The following is a 17,227-nucleotide window of genomic DNA, read 5'->3' as shown; positions in this document are numbered from 1 at the left end:
AGGCAGCCATACAGCAGCCACAGACGTCCATGTCCCAGACAGAAGGTGCGGAGCGGGGCCCCCACCCAGCTCGGGGTCCCCATGTCCTCCCAGGAGCTCGGCAGCCCTGCACCCCTCCTGACCCTGGAGCAGGAGTGATTCTGTGGCTTTGTCCTGCTGGGTGCTGGCTTGTACCCACTGAGTCTTCCGCTGGACTTTGTAGATTTGGCCAGGCCTGTGAAGACACCCTGTGGCAGTGTCACTGAAGCCACGGCCACGGGTGTGCCTTTTCTCCCCCCTCCTTTTCCCCTCCCCCAGTGCTGGGGTTCGTGGTGGTCTCCAGGGCAGTGTGGCTTGGATTGCGGGGGTGGCACCTGACCGCCATCTACAAAATACAATTAGTGACCAGAGCAGGGGTTGGGGGTCCATGTGTGGGCAAGTCTCAGCTCAGCCCTTCCCCCAGAGAGCTTGCGTTTCTGTGAATGAACCGGAGAAGCTTCTGAGAAGCCCCCCCCCCCCCCCCCCGTGTTGAGGATACAACCTCTGTTGGCAAAATCCTTTACTCATTAACTCAATAATGCCGAGAACATTCCAACGGCCGAGATGCCCTCAGCCGGGGCCGGCGTGAGCCTTGCCCTGCGCCCTGCATTTTGGGGCCCCGAAGCCTGGAGGAGCATGTCTTGGCCCAGCACCCGCTCTGGCTCACCTGAGGTGGCCCCCATGGACAGCACTGGCAGATACCGGATGGGCACACGCGGCTGGCCGCCCAGGGGCAAGGATGGGCTCTGCTCACCAGACCAGAGAAGCCACTGCAACCCCTGACCACCGTGGTGTTCAGGGTCGGGAAAGCTGACCCCCAAGTCCCACTCCGGGACCCTCTTCTCACCCCCCACCCCACCAGGAAGTCCTCCAAGAGGGTGGAGACCAAGGGGGTTTGTCTCTGCACCTCCCCCTCCCCGGAGGCCCTCACCTTGCCCTCAGGGGCCCCCCGGCCCTAAGGCACCTGAAGCTGGTTCTTCTTGTGACCTGAAGATCAGTTTAAGTGTCAGGGAGCTGCGTGAGCTGGGAAAGTACATCTGTCGCCGAAGAGCGTAGTGGCCCCCCAAGCCACGCGCTGGCGGGCCACTCCTCACAACCGTGAACGGCGTCCCTGGCCTGGGGCCAACGTGGAGCCAAGCAGAATCTCTGAGGTAGGCCTGACGTGGCATGGTGGTGTCTGCTCCCGGGAGGGGAGCAGGAAGGAGGCTCCGTCCTGGGGTGGCTGAGGGCAGGCAGCCTTTGAGCTGAGCGGGGCCACCATGCTCTGGCCGTGGCCACCTGTACCAGCCCCCAGCACACTTTGCTGTGTTCAGCCTGCATCCCTGGTGCCGGGCCCCAGCACCTCACTGTGGGAAGTGGGGATGAACTGTCTGCTTCCCCAGAGGCAAGGCCCTCCTTCCCTGTAATGCGTCCTGAAGGCGGGTGCCCTGTGCTCTCATCAAAGGGAGCAGGGAGGGTCTGTGGTCCTCGGGCAGCCTGGCCTGGAGCCCACCGTCCCGCCCAGCAGGCTGCAAGGAGAGGGCCCACGTGGGCCCACAGAGGGTGTACGTGGGTGCCGTGGTAGAAGCGTGAGCGTGCCCTGTGAGGACATGCAGGTCACAGCACCCTCAGAAACCTGGGACACGTCCCCTGTCCTGGGAGGGCCACATGGCAGGCTGTTTCCGGGCAGCCTCTGCCCCAGCAGGGAGGGGACAGGGCGTTCAGGGGCCTGCGGTGCGCAAGGTGTCCGGCACCCGCATCCAGGTGGGCCGGTGGCCGCTCTGCCACAGGCAAACCTTCCCCTCTGAGGCGCCCTCGCCTGACCCGTCGCGAAGCGCGTGTCGCTGCCCACTGAGGCAAGCATCTCAGACGCAGGCCCAGACCCCAGCTGGCGGGTGGGCCTGAAGCCCAGCGCCCTGCACGAGCCACACGTGCCCTGGCTCTGCCACCGCCGCTTCCTGAGGGGTGCCTCTCCTGCCTGCCTGCTCGTGCTCGCTCGCACAATCACACCCACGAGTGCTCACACCCGCACGCGCTCTCACTGATGCGTGCATGCACTCCTGCTCCCTGCACACCCCTCACGCCTACGCCTGGCCTCTGGCTTCCTCGGCGCTCCTGCCTCGCACGCTGGGAAAGCTCCGGGCACCAAGCTCCCTCCACCTGTGCCGTCCTGGCAGGCAGAATCCCAGGCCGCACGTCCCGGTCCACGGACCCGTCCCTTCCCCGCGGGTGGCAATAACACCCTTTTCGGTGAAACTGAACAAACTTCGGTTTGTTCACACGGAACCTCGCAGCGGGCGAGCACAGTAGTCACAACAGACAGCTCACCGCTCAAAATCGCAGGCTGCTCGCCCCCGCTTCTCCCTCCCGGCCAGGAGCAGGCTTGTTTCCTGGCCTCCCCAGCTCCCTCTCCCGCACCCCTAAAGTGCCGCCCCTCCGTCCCTGGCCTGGCCTCCTCAGGCTACCTCGTAGTGCAAAGGCAATGCACACCTCAGCAATGCTGATTTTCACAACTTAATAGACTTAATGTTTTTAGTAAAGGTGTGAATATATGCAGTAAGTGAACGGATAGCATAGAGAATTCCCCCACCCGCCCACCCCCACCCCCAGTTTCCCTATTGTTCACACCTTGCATTGTTGTGATATATTTGTTGCCTTTAATGAGCCAATATTGATGTATCTGTATTAACTAAAGCCCATAGTTCACATTACATTACATTACTGTTACCGTTACATTACTGTTTGCTCTTGTGTTATGTATCTTGGTTTGAACAAATGTGTGATGACATATATCTGTCATTATAGTGTCATACAGAGGAGTTCCGGTGCCCTAACTCCTCTGTGCTCTGCCCACCCCTCCCTTCCCCCATCACCTGGATCCCTGATCTTTTTACTGCCTCCATAGTCTTTGCCTTTTCCAGAACGACCAACAGTTGGAATCCTGCTGTATGAGGACTCCAGGAGGCAGTCTTTTCAGATGGACTTCTTTCCCTTAGCAGCATGCATTGAAGATTCAGCCACATATTTTCCTATTTTGATGGCTCATTTATTTAACGCTCAGTGATATTCCACTGTGTGTGAGCACAGCTTCTTTATCCACCCCACTACTGAAGAACAGTTGTGGCAAGTGTGAATAAAGCTGCTATAAGCATCCATTTGCAGGTTCTTTTTCTTAATGTTTATTTATTTTTGAGACAGAGAGAGACAGAGCATGAGCAGGGGAGGAGCAGAAAGAGAGGGAGACACAGAATCCGAAGCAGCTCCAGGCTCTGAGCTGTCAGCACAGAGCCCAACATGGGGCTCAAACCCATGAACCATGAGATCATAACCTGAGCCGAAGTCGGACGCTTAACCTACCGAGCCGCCCAGGCCACCCCCCCGCCCCATTTGCAGGCTCTTATATGGACATAAGGGTTCCACTCCTTTGTGTAAATACCAAGGACTATGACTGCGGGGTCTTATGGTGAGGGTATGTTTAAGTTTGCAAGAAACTGCCAAACTGTCTTCCAAAGTGGCTGCAGCATTTTGCACTCCCTCCGGTGATAAATCAGAGATCCTACTGTCCCACACCATTTTGCCAGAATCTCGCGTCGTTGGTGTTGTGGACTTTAATAATTCTAGCAGATGTCTAGCGGTACCTTGTCTTAATTTGCAATCCCCTAATGACGTATGATATTGGCCTAACTTTCCATGTGCATATCTTCTTTGGTGCGGTGTCTCTTTAGATTTTGGCCCACTTTTAAATTGGATTGTTTATTTTCTTACTGAGATTTGAGTTCTTTGTGTATGTGGGACACAGATCCTTTATCAGATGTGTGTTTTGCAAGTATTTTCTCCCCTTCTGTGCCCTGTCTTTTTGCTCACTTGAGGTGGTCTTTCTCAGACACGTCATTCAGTTCGGTGACTCCGGCTTCCTTCTTTCAGGGGCCGTGCCTTCGGCGCCGTGTCTAAGAAGTCGTCACCAAACCAGCTAGGTTTTCTCTCACACCGTCTTCTGGGCGGCGTGCGGTTCCGCGTTTTACACTGAGGTCTCTATCCGTCGTGAGTTCGTTGTTGTGAAGGCTGGAGGCCTGTGTCTGGATTCAGCCTCCTTCCTGGGGACGTCCAGCTGCCCCAGCACTTGCTGAAGGGACCGTTTTTGTCCCAGCGTTGCCTCTGCTACTTCGCCACAGATCGGGGGCTGCTTCTGGGCTCTCTTTCCTTGACCACTGTGGCTTCAGACACGTCTTGAAGTCGGGAAGTGTCCGTCCTCGACCGTTCTTCTCCATCAAGGTTGCGCTGGCTGCTCTGGGTCTTTTGTGTCCATAGGATAAAATAACAGCCTGGAATGTGTCTGTGGGGACTGCATTGTGTCCGTGGATCACGCCAGGAAGAAGTTGCAGCTCGGCCGTGCTGAGCCTCCCCGTTCATGCGCGTGGAATACCTCTCCATGTATGTAGGTCTTCCTTGATTTCTTCAAGTTTGTAACTTTTCACGTAGGTTCTGTACATATTTCGTTAGATTTATGCCTAAGATTTTCATTTGTTTTGCTTTGCTTTGCTTTGGTGTTGATGTAAATGGCATTATGGTTTACATTTTGAATTTCATACCTTTATTGCTGGTTTATAGAAAAGTGACGAACTTTGTATACCCTGCAGTCTTGCTATCCTCACTTTCCGGGGGTTTCTGCACAGACATCATCTAGGAATGATCCGGCCCCCTCCCCTCCCTGCCCAGAGAGGCCAGCATGCTTGCCATGTGCCTGGCTTTGCTAGCAAGTGGTGGGCATGTGAGGCTATCCTGGCCAGGACCAAACTCGTGGATGCACAGGGCGGGAAGGGGTTGTGATGTGAGCTCACCCGCTGTGAGGCCCCGGCAGGGAGTTAACACAAAAAGCCTGCCTCACCCCCACATACTTGCTTTCTAAGTTCTGGCATTTTCCACCAAGATTCCAGCACATTATGACTGCACCAGCTGTCTTCACAGCCATGAGGTGGCATGAGACCGTTTCTCCATCTCCAGTACGGCCTTTGTTTGCCCCGAGGTCACAGACTGTTATTGTTGTTGACACGATTTTCTATGGATTTAAATGGTTCTGCCCCAAACTTCCCGAAGGCTGCCTCCCGTGACAGTGTGCTCCGGGGCGTCCCCCTGCGGGGTGCAGCACCAGCTCTCCATCCACCCCCCCCCCACTCCTCCTGGACGTACCTGGGCCCTTGTTCTCTCCCGTGTTTTGTGTCTCTGTCTTCCGTCCCCTCACCTCCTCTGTCGAGTACTTCTGCTCTCATATTTGAAAAGAGGTTTTAAATCTCTGGATGTACTTTCTTATCAAGGGCGCGACCCTTCTCGCATCAGTGTGGATAGTGGCCATGACACTCGAGCTTCCCCTCGCTCGCTGGGCTGTGCTTCCGTGCGCGAGACACCGCCAGCAGCAGCCACGCCAGGCCCAAGTACGGGGGAGCCGGACGCCACAGCCCCCGGGGGAGGGTGTGGGCTGCGGTGGGTGGGACACCCACCTCTCCTTCCTTTTGGCCAAAAAACTAAAAACAAAGACAACGAGTGACACCCCCCCATTTTGTTTTCATCAGGCTTGGGGAAGCCGCACTCAGTCCACCTTCCCCGTGAGAATGATTTTCATTGTACAACATCCCAGGAAGGTCTAGGCTGTCATCTGACCTTGAGGAAACCAAGTCTAGAGGGATAAGATAATAATAGCTTGAGAAGAAGTGGCAGCACAGGTCCCTCGGAACAGAAAGCCCTCAAACATGCAGAAACCGTGGCGGTGCTGCTCCGTGGGGGGCCCAGCGCGAGGGGTCTGCAGGGGCAGCTCCAGCCGGGCCACCTCGCAGGCCGTGCCCTTGCCGCTGACCCCCTGCGTCGGGGGCGAGTGCTGTCCCCGGGAGGGATGTCCCCCCGCCATGTGCCTCTGCGAGCGGCTCACATGTGTTAGTCCCTCTTTCTCAAGACTCCATGCCTGGCGGGGCCCCTGGGCCGGCAGCCGCCCCGCCTGGGGAGCCCTTTGTCCCCCTGCGCGCCGCGTCCGTATCAGAAGTCAATAGTCCCCATCATTTCCTGCTGCTCTGTGTCCGGGCAGCTGCCCATGACAAAGTCCTGGCTTCGGGGGACGGTGCTGGGAACACCCTGATAGCAGTGACCACGGCGACACAGCAGCCACGTGAGAGGGCACAGGCTTGGTTTACGACACCTTGGGACGTTGCCCACACATTATCTGCACCAAGGATGTCCTCAGAGAAAATAGCCTCGCTGGAATTTTCACATGAAGGGGTAAAGGTCAATGAGATCTAAACTTGCTCCCCCAGAGACCCGTTTAGAAAATCCTTGGAGCCTTTCGATGGCCCCTCACGGCCCCCCAGCCCCACCCCAGAGTGTAGCATCTTTGTATCTTTGTGTTGGTGGATTTTACAATGAATTTGATCATTATGGTCAGTCTCCAAACCTCTGGCCAACCACCAGGTCCAGATTAACTTTTCACATCCTTGAAACCTCAAAGTCTGAGGAACAAGGCCTTTCTGGTGTGTGTACCTCCAGGGACACACCAAGTTCACGGCGCTCTGTGGCCCTTCCACATCCCGAGCGGAGGCAGGGGTCCGTGGCGCCGGCGCTGGGATCTGTGTGGTTCTGGCCCTTTCTCTTCCTCCTGCCCTTCCTGCTGCGGCTGGTGTGCCCACCACAGCTGCACTTCCGGGGTCATTTTGTTAAACAGGGTCTCGGCGACCCGACCGCCAGCTTCCTTCGGCAATCATGCCCTGTGTACCATTGGCTCGGTACTGCCAGCTTGATCCGTGGGGCTCCGCGCAGGCCAGGCTGGGGCGGCCCCCTGCCCTCTCTTCTGAGGTCCTCTCCTGGCCCCCCCTCCCCCAGCCCTCCCCAAACTCCAGGTGCCCATCTCACGTCCTCTGGGCCCCTTCCCCACCCACACTCGTTCACCCTGGACCCTCAGCTTTTCTCACACTTGTTCCAACTTCGCTTGAAGACCCGTCGATAGAAGTAGAAATCAGATAGAAATCCAATCTGAAGGCCTTGTCAAATCTGTAAATTTACATCTCTCACTGGGTCGGGGACATTTGGGGCCATTATCTTTTCAAAATTTTTCCACCCCATCCTCTGTCTCCTTGCCTTCTGGGCTCCATTTACACATATATTGGACTTTCCAACACTGTCCCACTGGCTGCTGATGCTCTGTTCACCTCTTTATCTTTCTTTGTTCTTTACGTTGGATCATTTCCACCGATCTAACTTCAAGTTCACTATGTCTTCTCTCATCTCTGCTGTCAGGTCTATCTATTGAATCTCTTATTTCAGATACCGAATTCTTCAATTCTAGAATTTTCATTTGGTTCTTTTAGGTTTCTTTCATGTCAAGGGTCAGCAGACGATGACCCATGGGCTGGCCACCTGTTTTTGTAAATCAGGTTTTCTGGGAGCACACCTGTGCTGTCTGTTCGTGTGTGTTATGGGTGTTTTTGTGACACAGTGGACAAGCTAACTAGCAAAGAGACTATATAACCTACACACCTAAACAATCTGCTATCTGGCTCTTACTGAAAAACAAATTGCCAGCCCCTTTTCTGCTACTGAGATTTACTATTTTTTAATTAATTACAAGCATATCTTCCTTTATATTCTCTTTTTTTTTTTTTAACGTTTATTCATTTTTGAGAGACAGAGAGAGCATGAGTGGGGGAGGGGCAGAGAGAGAGAAGGAGACACAGAATCCCAAGCAGCTCCAGGCTCTGAGATGTCAGCACAGAGCCCCATGTGGGATTTGAACTCACAAACTGTGAGATCATGACCTGAGCCGAAGTCGGATGCTCAACTGACTGAGCCACCCAGGTGCCCCTCTTCCTTTATATTTTTAAGCATAGTTACAGTAGCTTTTTTATTTAAATTTTTTTAATTTTTTACTGATTTTTGAGAGACAGAGAGTGAGTGAGCAAAAGGAGGAGGGGCAGAGAGAGAGGGAGACACAGAATCTGAAGCAGCTCCGGGCTCCGAGCTGTCAGCACAGAGCCCGACACGGGGCTTGAACTCATGAACCCTGAGATCATGACCTGAGCCAGTCAGACACCTAACCAACTGAGCCACCCAGGGGCCCCTACAGTAGCTTTTTTTAAACCCTTGTCTCCTAATTCCACTGTCTGGGTCATCTTGAGGTCTCCGATGATGTATGGATCTCATTTTCCTGTTTCTTCACATGTCTGGTGATTTGGGATCGTTTCCAGGACTGCGGCTTTCACACACTGTAGAGACTGTGTCCTGCTATGCTCCTCTGGAGAGCATCGATTTCTGTGGTGTGGCTGGTGCTGCGTCGTCACTGGACTAGGAATGGACTCCAAAGAGGTCTTCCCTGTGGTGACAGGAAGTTGGGACCTGCCTCTCTTGTGTGTCATTCAAGGATCAGCCAGGAATTTGGAAAAGGTTCACGCACAGAATGTGAGGTTTGGCCTCTCAGGGCCCCACTGCCGTGGTCGCCCTCATCTCTGCCTTCCGCTTTCTCAGTCCAGTAAGACTACAGTCTTAACTGCTCTGCACAACCCCAGCCGGAACCTTCTCTCTGGGAAGTCAGGGAAATGAAAACAAGAAAAGAAAGTAGAGAACTCGTCCATTGCCACCCTTTCCCTCAAGGTTTGGAGCCCTGAGTGTCTGCCTTCTTTCCGTCTCTCCTCAGTGTCTAAGTTGTCATTTGACGTATTTCTTCCAGAGTTCGTGGCTGCTCCCTGGGGACAGTGGGGACAGTGCTGGGACCCCACCAGTGCCTGGCCCCGAAGGCATAACTGTCACAGATCCCGCTCGCGAATCTTTCATTTACAGCCAGTCACGAAGCCATAAGAAAGCAAAGCTCACACGTGCCGACCTTTCTGCGCGAAGCACTGCATACGTACAGTACCGGGGCAGCCTGGCCCAGGAGGGTCGAGGAGGGGAGGGGGCTCGGGGAGAAGGACGTTGCTGCGGACGGCGTCCTGGTGCTCACCGGGCTCTGGCCCGGGCTCCAGTCCCGCACACCGTCGTTGCGCACGTTCACGCGCCGGCTCAGTGCTTGAAGCTGCCTGGGGCCCAGCCTCCCTACTGTCCTCACGTCTGTCGTTCCCAGTGGCTCAGAATTAAAGAATCTGACGCTTTCCTAGGAGCTATTAAGAATTTTCATTTTTTTAACTTAAAAATGGACAGAGTTGGATTGAGTTTTGCACCTGCGAGTCCTCCTTCGCTCTCGAAGCTCTACTCAGGGTCCAGGAAACAGACCCTCCTCGGCGAGAGGCCAGGCCGGCCTGCCCGACGGCTCCGAGCACTCACCCAGAACATCCTTGCAGGCAGGAGGCGTGGGGTCAGCTAGGTAATATTTGAGGACACTATAAATATCCTTGCCTCCCGCCCTGAGCTTGGCAGTGACACATTTACTATAACTAACTCCTACCTTGGTGTCTGCTGAGGTCCGAGTGAGGGGGTCTGCTCCTCTCCCCATGGATGGTGGGGAGGGGGCTCGGAGCCAGTCCCACCCTGGGAAAGTGCTGGAGGAAGCCCACACTTGTCTCTAGAGTTAGTGCTGCGGGAGCCACGTGCAGGCGTGTGTGTCTATCTGTGTGCCTGAGTCCGTGTGTCTGTGGGACTTCTCAGGCCCAGCCCCTACGTGCTTGTTCCCCCGGTGAAGTGGGCCCCTGCGTATTCCCCAGGGCCTCCCATTCTCCTCTCTGGGAAGGTTTCCACTGCTCGGTCTGGTTATTTTGTCAGGCAGTGTTTAATTTACTGAGGCTCGTGCACGTTAAAGTAAAACCAAAGGATTTACTGTGCTGTTGTGTTTGCATGGACTCAGCTGAATCTTGTGGAGAGATCCTTGGAGGCTGTGGCCTCATAGGGCCTGACCCCAGGCCCCGGGTACCCAGCCGTGTCCCGAGGGGGTGTGACACACGTCAGCGATGACCTTCCGGGGGCCCCCGGCACCCACTCTGTCCGAGGCCTGCTCCAGAAATGGCTGGCTGCGGGCCGGAGGCTCCTGACCTTTAACATCACTCAGAGGGTTTGTAATTAGAACGAAAAGTGTGTGTCCCCTGTCGTTACCACCCTGCAGCCAGGCCGTTCGTGCTTAATTAGCTGTAACTCTCCGGCCTCGGCAATCAGTTACCTGTGGGTTTGGAAGACACTTCATTAACGCTCCCTGTCGGAAAGGACCGGCCACGGCAGGGGAGCTCCGGACCCCGTAGTCTCTGCGTCTCGCTGCACTTTGGTTTTGTCCTGCGCTGTCCTTGTCACTCTGCCTGGGCAGCCCTAGCGGCACGCGGCCCGTGCCCTTCCTGCACCTCAAATATTTGCCAAGCTGGGGTTTACCCCGCTGGGCTGCTGCTTCTCAGGTGTTCGAGGTGTGTGGGAACTGGTGTCTTTCCACGGGGCTTTTCTGCCATGGCCGGGCCCGTGCGCTCACCGGACCGCTGTCTGCCGCTTCCTCGGCGGGGCGCACGGGGAAAGCCGGCTCCATGGGCTCCTCACAGGCTCCAGCCTACAAGGTTTGGCTTTTCCCCAGCAGATGCTGTGGGATTTTGAGGCAGAAGTTTGCACCACCTAATTGCTTCCCAAGGTCACAGCCACCCTGATGGCACATGGCCTTAGGATGAGGGGCGTTTCTCCATGGTCGGGGCTCAGGCTCCAGGCCAGGCCACATGTGGAGGCCCCCCAGCTGTGGGTCCTGAGGAGGTCTCTGGTCACTACTCAGATTCACCTTTGCTGGATCCTTCTCTTTGAAGGTGTAACAAACAAGGGTTGAGAGGGAAGCAGGGCTTTCTGGTGGCCACGGCCACCAGAGCACACTGGGTGCTGGGGGTTCTGGTGGTGGTGGTGAGCCGTGGGCCTCTCAGTTCCCCCGCCCTCTCGCCCTCCCAGGCACCCCCGCTGGGGTCGCGGCAGAGGCCATAGCCGTGCCTTGAGCCTCCACCCCAGCATCGGTGGTTTTCACAGTGACTTTAGGGTGCACAGCCACAGCGGGAAGGAAGGGTCTGTCTGCGGTGACACACCCTCCCTGGGAGCCACATCCCTGCTCGGGTCCCTGTGGTTTCCACCTGCGACAGGAGCCCGATGCCACAGGGCATTTCCGGCAGGAACTCGGCTTACTGGCTCCTAAAATGCCCATTATATGCTTAATAGCTGAACCACCAGCAAATTGCCACTTAGAATCAATCAAGTCTTTTGTTTAATTAGCTCATTACGATGCAGCTGCCTTCTGGAAGGGGTCACAGTTGATGCAAGAGCTGCCTGCAGGCCTGACCTAGCTGGACTCACTCACAAAGAATTCCTATCAACCAGAGACCTCGGCCAGTTGAGACTGTCACCCTCCCTCATGCCCGTGCTGGGTGGGTGGAGGCATAGAAGCCCAGAAGGCACGGCGGTGGCTGGGTCCAAGCTGCCAGCCTGACGCCAGCTGAGAGCATGGACTGAGGGACCCTGTGGCTCTCAGACCACAGGACAAGGACAGCAACACCCCGCCCCAGTCTCTAGCTCCAGAGAAGACACGTGAGCCCGTATGAGACAGAAGCCGGATGCAGAAAACCGCCCTGCGCCTGTGAGTGCGGATAAAGCGAGGCCAGGCGCGAACAGGGTAAAGACGCACCTGGAGGCCATACGATGTTGTAGGAAAGAGAAGGGAGGGCACCTGGGGTAAAATGTGACCCGGGAATGGAAAGGAAGTCCCCACAGAGCTTAACCTCCTAGAAAAGGGTCAACCCTGATCTCAGTAAGACAGCAAAGACAACAAAATGGGGAAATCGTAAAAAGGATTTTCATGGGTAAACACGCATTGTTAGCCCTGAGACACAGCTGACCAAGCGCAGAGCAGGAGAGCTTAGAGCGAGCGGCTGGTGGAACCGGAAGGTCTGAGAGGGTTCCACGGACTCGGGGGAGGGGGGACAGGGATGGGGAGGTGGTGCCCGGGGCGGAGAGTCCGGAGGTGCCGTCCGGGGGCAGCAGAGGCCCGGGTGGGAGGCTCCACTGGCTGGGCAGGTGTGTGCCACGTGGCACACATCACACGCTGTGCTCGTTCTGCCTGGGGGTCGATGGCCGTGCCGGACGTCAGCCCCCGACGCACGCCTGAGGGAAACAGCCGAGGTGGGACAGGCCGCCAGCCGGGCGCTGTGACGGGCCTCAGGAGGCTGCAGGAAACTGCCCTAAATGGACAATCAGCCTCTGCAGACTGAAGGGACGTCCCCAACATTAGGGAAAGAAGGAGAATCAGCGTGAAGACACATTCTTGCTACAAGGTGTTCTCAAGGATGAAAAAGTTCTTCTGACTGCCAGACAGGAAAGCACTCAGTGGGAAGCAAGGAGAGAACAGGGCTCTGGCCCCTCCTCCACGTGCATTCAGTGCAAGCATGCGCGCGACCGCGGGACGCGACCCGGCTCCCTGGTCCTGACACAGGCAGACGCTGGAGGGTGAGAGCCACACACCTGGCGTCAGGCCTCAGGAACAGAGAACTAGGTCGAAGGGCAGTGGTGAGCTTGGAGAAGTAGAGGGTTTCAGGAGCAGACTCCTGAGCGGGAAGACTTTCTCTCTGGGGATGGGCAAGTCCTTCAGTTTCACAATTATTTTCAAATATTTTCTTTGCTAAACCCAAGTTAAACTGAACGTTAAAAGTCATAGGAAACGGACATGTAAGTGGCTTTCTAAAGCACAAAACTCAGAAGCCATGAAATAAAAGCCAGTACTTATACGTAAATCGATGTCTGCACAGAGCATAGCAATGTAAAGTTCAAGGGTGAGTCAGCTCACCCCAGAAGGTGGGCATCCTCCCCATCCAGGGTGTGAGGAGCCCACCCACCCGCTCAGGGAAGGAGCAGTGAGTGCCGGGAACAAACAGCAACCAGAGAACGAAAGTCCCCAAAGGCGGGAAGATGTTCAGACCTCACTCGGAACAGGCGGAGATCACCTTAAACCCGCCGACAGACAGTTGCTCACCTGCCTGGGATGAGGGCAGGGGTGCCCGCTTGTGGGCAGGTGTGGCAGGTGCTTCTGTCTGGGCCGCAGGGGGCTCCCCACTGAGCCCCAGGCCCCCAGAACCCCACCTGCACGAGGCATAGGTCCAGCCTTGGGGCCTCAGCCCAGGGCATGTTTGTTTCCTTCTCGATGAGTAAGAAGCTCAAGTTACCCTTTCTGTGGATTCTCAGGGCTTACCTCTGAGCAGGATCACTGGCTCTGGAGTCAGCTTGTCTCTCATCCACCCATTTTCTGATTTGATAAGATTTTATGGTAACGGGCCGCCGTGCCTGGACGCCCCCGGGGACCCGCCCGTGGGGCTGGCGGGTGCTGCCTGGGTGCACAGCGCCCTCCGGTTGTTCGAGATAAGCCTGACCCTGGCCTGTTGTGCTCAGTGCTCTGCTCATGAGGACACAGTGTGGACTCCGTCCTTCAAGAGCACCTGCTGCTGGTGCCCCTCCCTGGAGACGCGGCCCGAAAAGGCAAGAGGAGCCACCGAGGAGGCGTCCCCAGCATGACCCGTTCTGCAGCCCCAGCGGATAACGCACAGCTGGCAGAAAACGGCGTCTTGGTGGGCAGCAGAGAGAGCCCCTCCGGCCTGGAGCTCGCTGGGAGTCTTGGGGCAGGAGAGGGCATCCACCCCACGGCAAGGCGCCCCCGCCAGTGGCCCCGCGAAGGGCTGGCTCTGAGGGACCAGGCCCTTCTAAACACAGCTCCTGGGCACCAAGCCTGTGGGGACAGAACATTAACAAATGTCTCTGTCTCTGAACATTAACAAATGAACAGGCAGGCTCCAGACGGAGGGGACACAGGCCCCAGCCCTTTCTGGGACAGCTCAGCGGTGGGGTCCGCACGGGCCTTTGGGGCTGTTAGAACCCGTGCAGTCTGGTGTCTGCAGCAGGGTGGGGACTGGCAGGGATTCAGGGATGCCCATTTCCTCCCAAAGCATAGGGTGGCCCCTGCCGCCCAGGGCGCTGGAGGGTGCCAGCACAGGCAGAGACACATCTGTCCGTGCCATTGCGCCAGGTGCTGCCCAGCACCAGGCTGTCGGCCCTGTTGTGTGTGCAGAGCAGAGCTGAGCCTGGGGCGCATAGCAGGGGACCCTTGCCCTCCCTTGCACGTAGCGTGCCTCTCCCAGGCTCAGAGACGGCACCCTCGGGGGACGTGAGCCTGTGCACCACAGTGAGGCCGAACCCTCTGGAGGTTTTCCTCCCGATGAGCTGGAGCAGCCCTGAGGGCTGCCAGGAAGCCTGGCCTCCGTGCTCACACACAGCCTCCCTCATTCTGGGCGGCCACCCGCTTGTGCCATTTGTCACACGTGCCCTTGCGTGGTCTGGTAATTGCCAGTCACCTGGCAGCGTCAAGGTGCTGGCCAGGGCCTCCCTCTGAGGGCCTCCTGGGAGGCTGTATGGGTGGGGTGCAGAGCAGGGAGCAGAGACGCTGCCTTCACCTGAGGAGTGTGAACTTGATGGGAACAGAAGGTGTGTGACCAGGGCTGGGGGAGCAGCAGAGCCGAAGAGCCTTCCTGGCACACTGGGGGCACGGACCCCCAGCAGACCCTCAGGTCCCAGAAGCATTTCCCCTTTCTGCCTCTACGGGCTGAAACCCCGCCCTTCCCAGAGCACACAGTAGGGCCCTTGGCCGGAGACAAGTGTGCTGGTGGAACCATGGTACGCCTCGAGGGTCCTTGTGGGTTCCCGTCTCTCTGCTTCTCAACCAGACTTGGGGGACTGTGCACAAGGGAAAGAACAGCCCCTCTGGGGGTCCCCTCGAGAGCCAGCATCTGACCCCCATGATGACCCCATAATTGAACAGGCCAGGGAGGAAGAGCAGAGCCCAGGGCAGGCCACCTGGTGGGCGAGGTGGGTGGGACCAGTACCCACCGAGGCCAGCGTGCCAGCCCACCCACCCCTCCAGCACCCCAAGGCAGGACAGGGTCAGCACACGCGGCCTCACAAGATAAGCCCTGTGCTCTGCACCCACCTGTTCTCCTCACGCTCCGCATGGGGCTGGGGCCTGGGCACCTCAGGAGACAGCCCTCCCTGGAATTTCAAAGACCTCTCAATGAACAGAACTTCAGTGAATGGAAAGAGAAGTATCCCGAACATGGCTGAGGCCAAGGGAGCCAGCCTCTCCAGTCAACACGCCAACTGTTTTGAAGTTGGGCTCAACCTGGGAATTCTAACTTTTTCTGAGTCTTCAAATAGAACAAGTAAAATAGAAGGAGAAATGGGCCCCACTAGGTCTGCGAGCCTGCCTCACTCAGAGGACAGGTCTTCACAGGGGTGATGGGCCACGGGGCCCAGGCGGCCGGCTGTCAGCAGGGGACCTGCGGGCCCCCTTGTCCCACCAGGGCAGGTAAAATGCAGCCGCACTTCGGCCTCCAGCACCTTCAGACACGCTGGGTGAGGTTGAGCCAAATGCAGCATGGATGCATGAGGGAACGGGTCACGTGGGGCCTGGGGGTATGGGTGCCCTGGGCTCTGCCCACGCACCTCGGGGCTTCTGTCTTCAACACCCAAAGCCGCCCCCCCGGCCTGACTGTCCTGGGAAGCTCTACTGCCCCCAAACCCACTCCTCACCAGCCGCGTCGGCTGCCCACAGAAAGGGACGACCTATTCTCCCAGCAGGAGGCAAGGAGACCCTGAGGAGGGTGTCCCCAGGGGCCAGGTCCCAGGGGACAGCAGTCAACCGTGCACTGGCAGGGCCTCCCGGCCACGTGAGTGGGGCCGGAGGGAAGCGTCCAGAGACCCAGATGTGGCGCTTCACTTCCCAGGTCCGTGTCTGTCGTGCGAGCCAGGACAGCCCCTCCCGGGAGGCCGGCCTGTCCACAGAGCCAGCAGGCAGCCCCCAGGGAAGCGGTGGGCTCAGCCCCCTCCCGGGTTTGAACAGGGAGGCCCAGGAGGTTGGTCACTAGCAGAGCCCATTTCTGCTCTCCGCCAGCCTGAGCGCCCGCTGCATTTCCAGGATGAAACCTCCCGTGTGGGAGGGGCCCGCAGTGGCCCTGGACCAGTCCCCTACCCTCAGAGGCTTCGATCGGAGGGGTCCTGGCGCCCCTGACTGCCCCCTCCCCCACAGGCTTCCACCTGTCACACAAGGTCACCAGCGTCGTCCCTGAGAGCGCCCTGCTCATCGTGCTGGGCCTGGTGCTGGGAGGCATCGTCTGGGCGGCCGACCACATCGCCTCCTTCACGCTCACCCCCACTGTCTTCTTCTTCTACCTGCTGCCCCCCATCGTGCTGGACGCCGGCTACTTCATGCCCAACCGGCTCTTCTTCAGCAACCTGGGCACCATCCTGCTGTACGCCGTCGTGGGCACCGTGTGGAATGCGGCCACCACCGGACTGTCCCTCTACGGCGTCTTCCTCAGTGGCCTGATGGGTGAGTGGGCACACCTTCCGCAGGGGTGTCCTCAGGCGGAGTCCTTGGGGCGGGTCCTCGGGGAGGGCTCTGCAGGAGCAGGCTCTGGGCACCCCATTTAACAAGGCTCAGGGTACAGAACACAGACCCAACAAGAAGATGAGTGTTTGGGGTGACAGAGGTCACTGGTGGGTCCACTAACCCGTGTGGTGTGTCTGTAGTAGGTTCAATTAGTCAACAGCTTGTCCAGGCAACCCCAGGCTGAGGTTCGTGCCCTGCTTGGGAATGAGGTCCTGTCCAACCAGGCTGGCGGGTGGGTGGGGTGGGTGGGACGGCCAAGCTGCTGTCCCTTCCCCTCAGCAAGAAGCTGGGGGTGACATCACTTCCCTGCCAGCAAGCCCCCAGGGAAAGGGGGGCAGAGGCCAGTTGTGGTGCCGTGGTGGACGCACCTGAGCACCGCCGTCCGGACGTCCCCACCCAAACCTGCAAGGAAAGCCATGTGGCTTCTGCCGCTGCCCGCGTTGCCTGCAGTTTGGGTTACTTCATTCAGCCCTGGCACGGAGCCGAGCTGCGCCACACCCACCTGGAGTTGGTCATTATCTACCTGAGAAACTGGAGTGGGTGAGGCCAGGAGCTCGGCTGAGGCCTCGCGAGGATATGCCCGCAGCCCCAGATGCTGCCCGTGTCGGGGCTGCTGCGACGTGCCGCCGGCATCGTGGGCTACGGGGCTGGCTCCCAGAATCGGGGGCGACCAGTGAGAAGTGGGTGCCGGCACCGCAGGCCCCAAACATCACCACCTGCTGGACCGGACTCCCCGGCGTGGGCCCGGATCCGTGGTTTCCACCTGCCTGGTGGACCAAGGCCACAAAACCTTGATGACAAAGGACATGCACTGAGAAAGAGGCCTAAGTTCCCCTG

At 57.8% G+C, this 17,227-nt stretch overlaps 1 protein-coding gene across 2 annotated transcripts in view; it reads left to right on the top strand.

Annotated features, from left to right (window-relative positions):
• SLC9A3 (solute carrier family 9 member A3) overlaps positions 1-17,227 on the top strand; it is a 46,102-nt gene that overhangs the window by 10,670 nt on the left and 18,205 nt on the right. For both annotated transcript variants that reach the window (XM_039237992.1, XM_039237993.1), the window contains exon 2: positions 16,028-16,330. In XM_039237992.1, the coding sequence (XP_039093923.1) occupies positions 16,028-16,330 (303 nt within the window). The remainder of the gene's footprint in view (positions 1-16,027; positions 16,331-17,227) is intronic.

This window comes from Hyaena hyaena, unplaced genomic scaffold (genome assembly GCF_003009895.1).
Source record: "Hyaena hyaena isolate Hyena2069 unplaced genomic scaffold, ASM300989v1 scaffold_134, whole genome shotgun sequence".
Taxonomy (NCBI): domain Eukaryota; kingdom Metazoa; phylum Chordata; class Mammalia; order Carnivora; family Hyaenidae; genus Hyaena; species Hyaena hyaena.
This window is presented reverse-complemented; position numbering and strand designations above follow the sequence as displayed.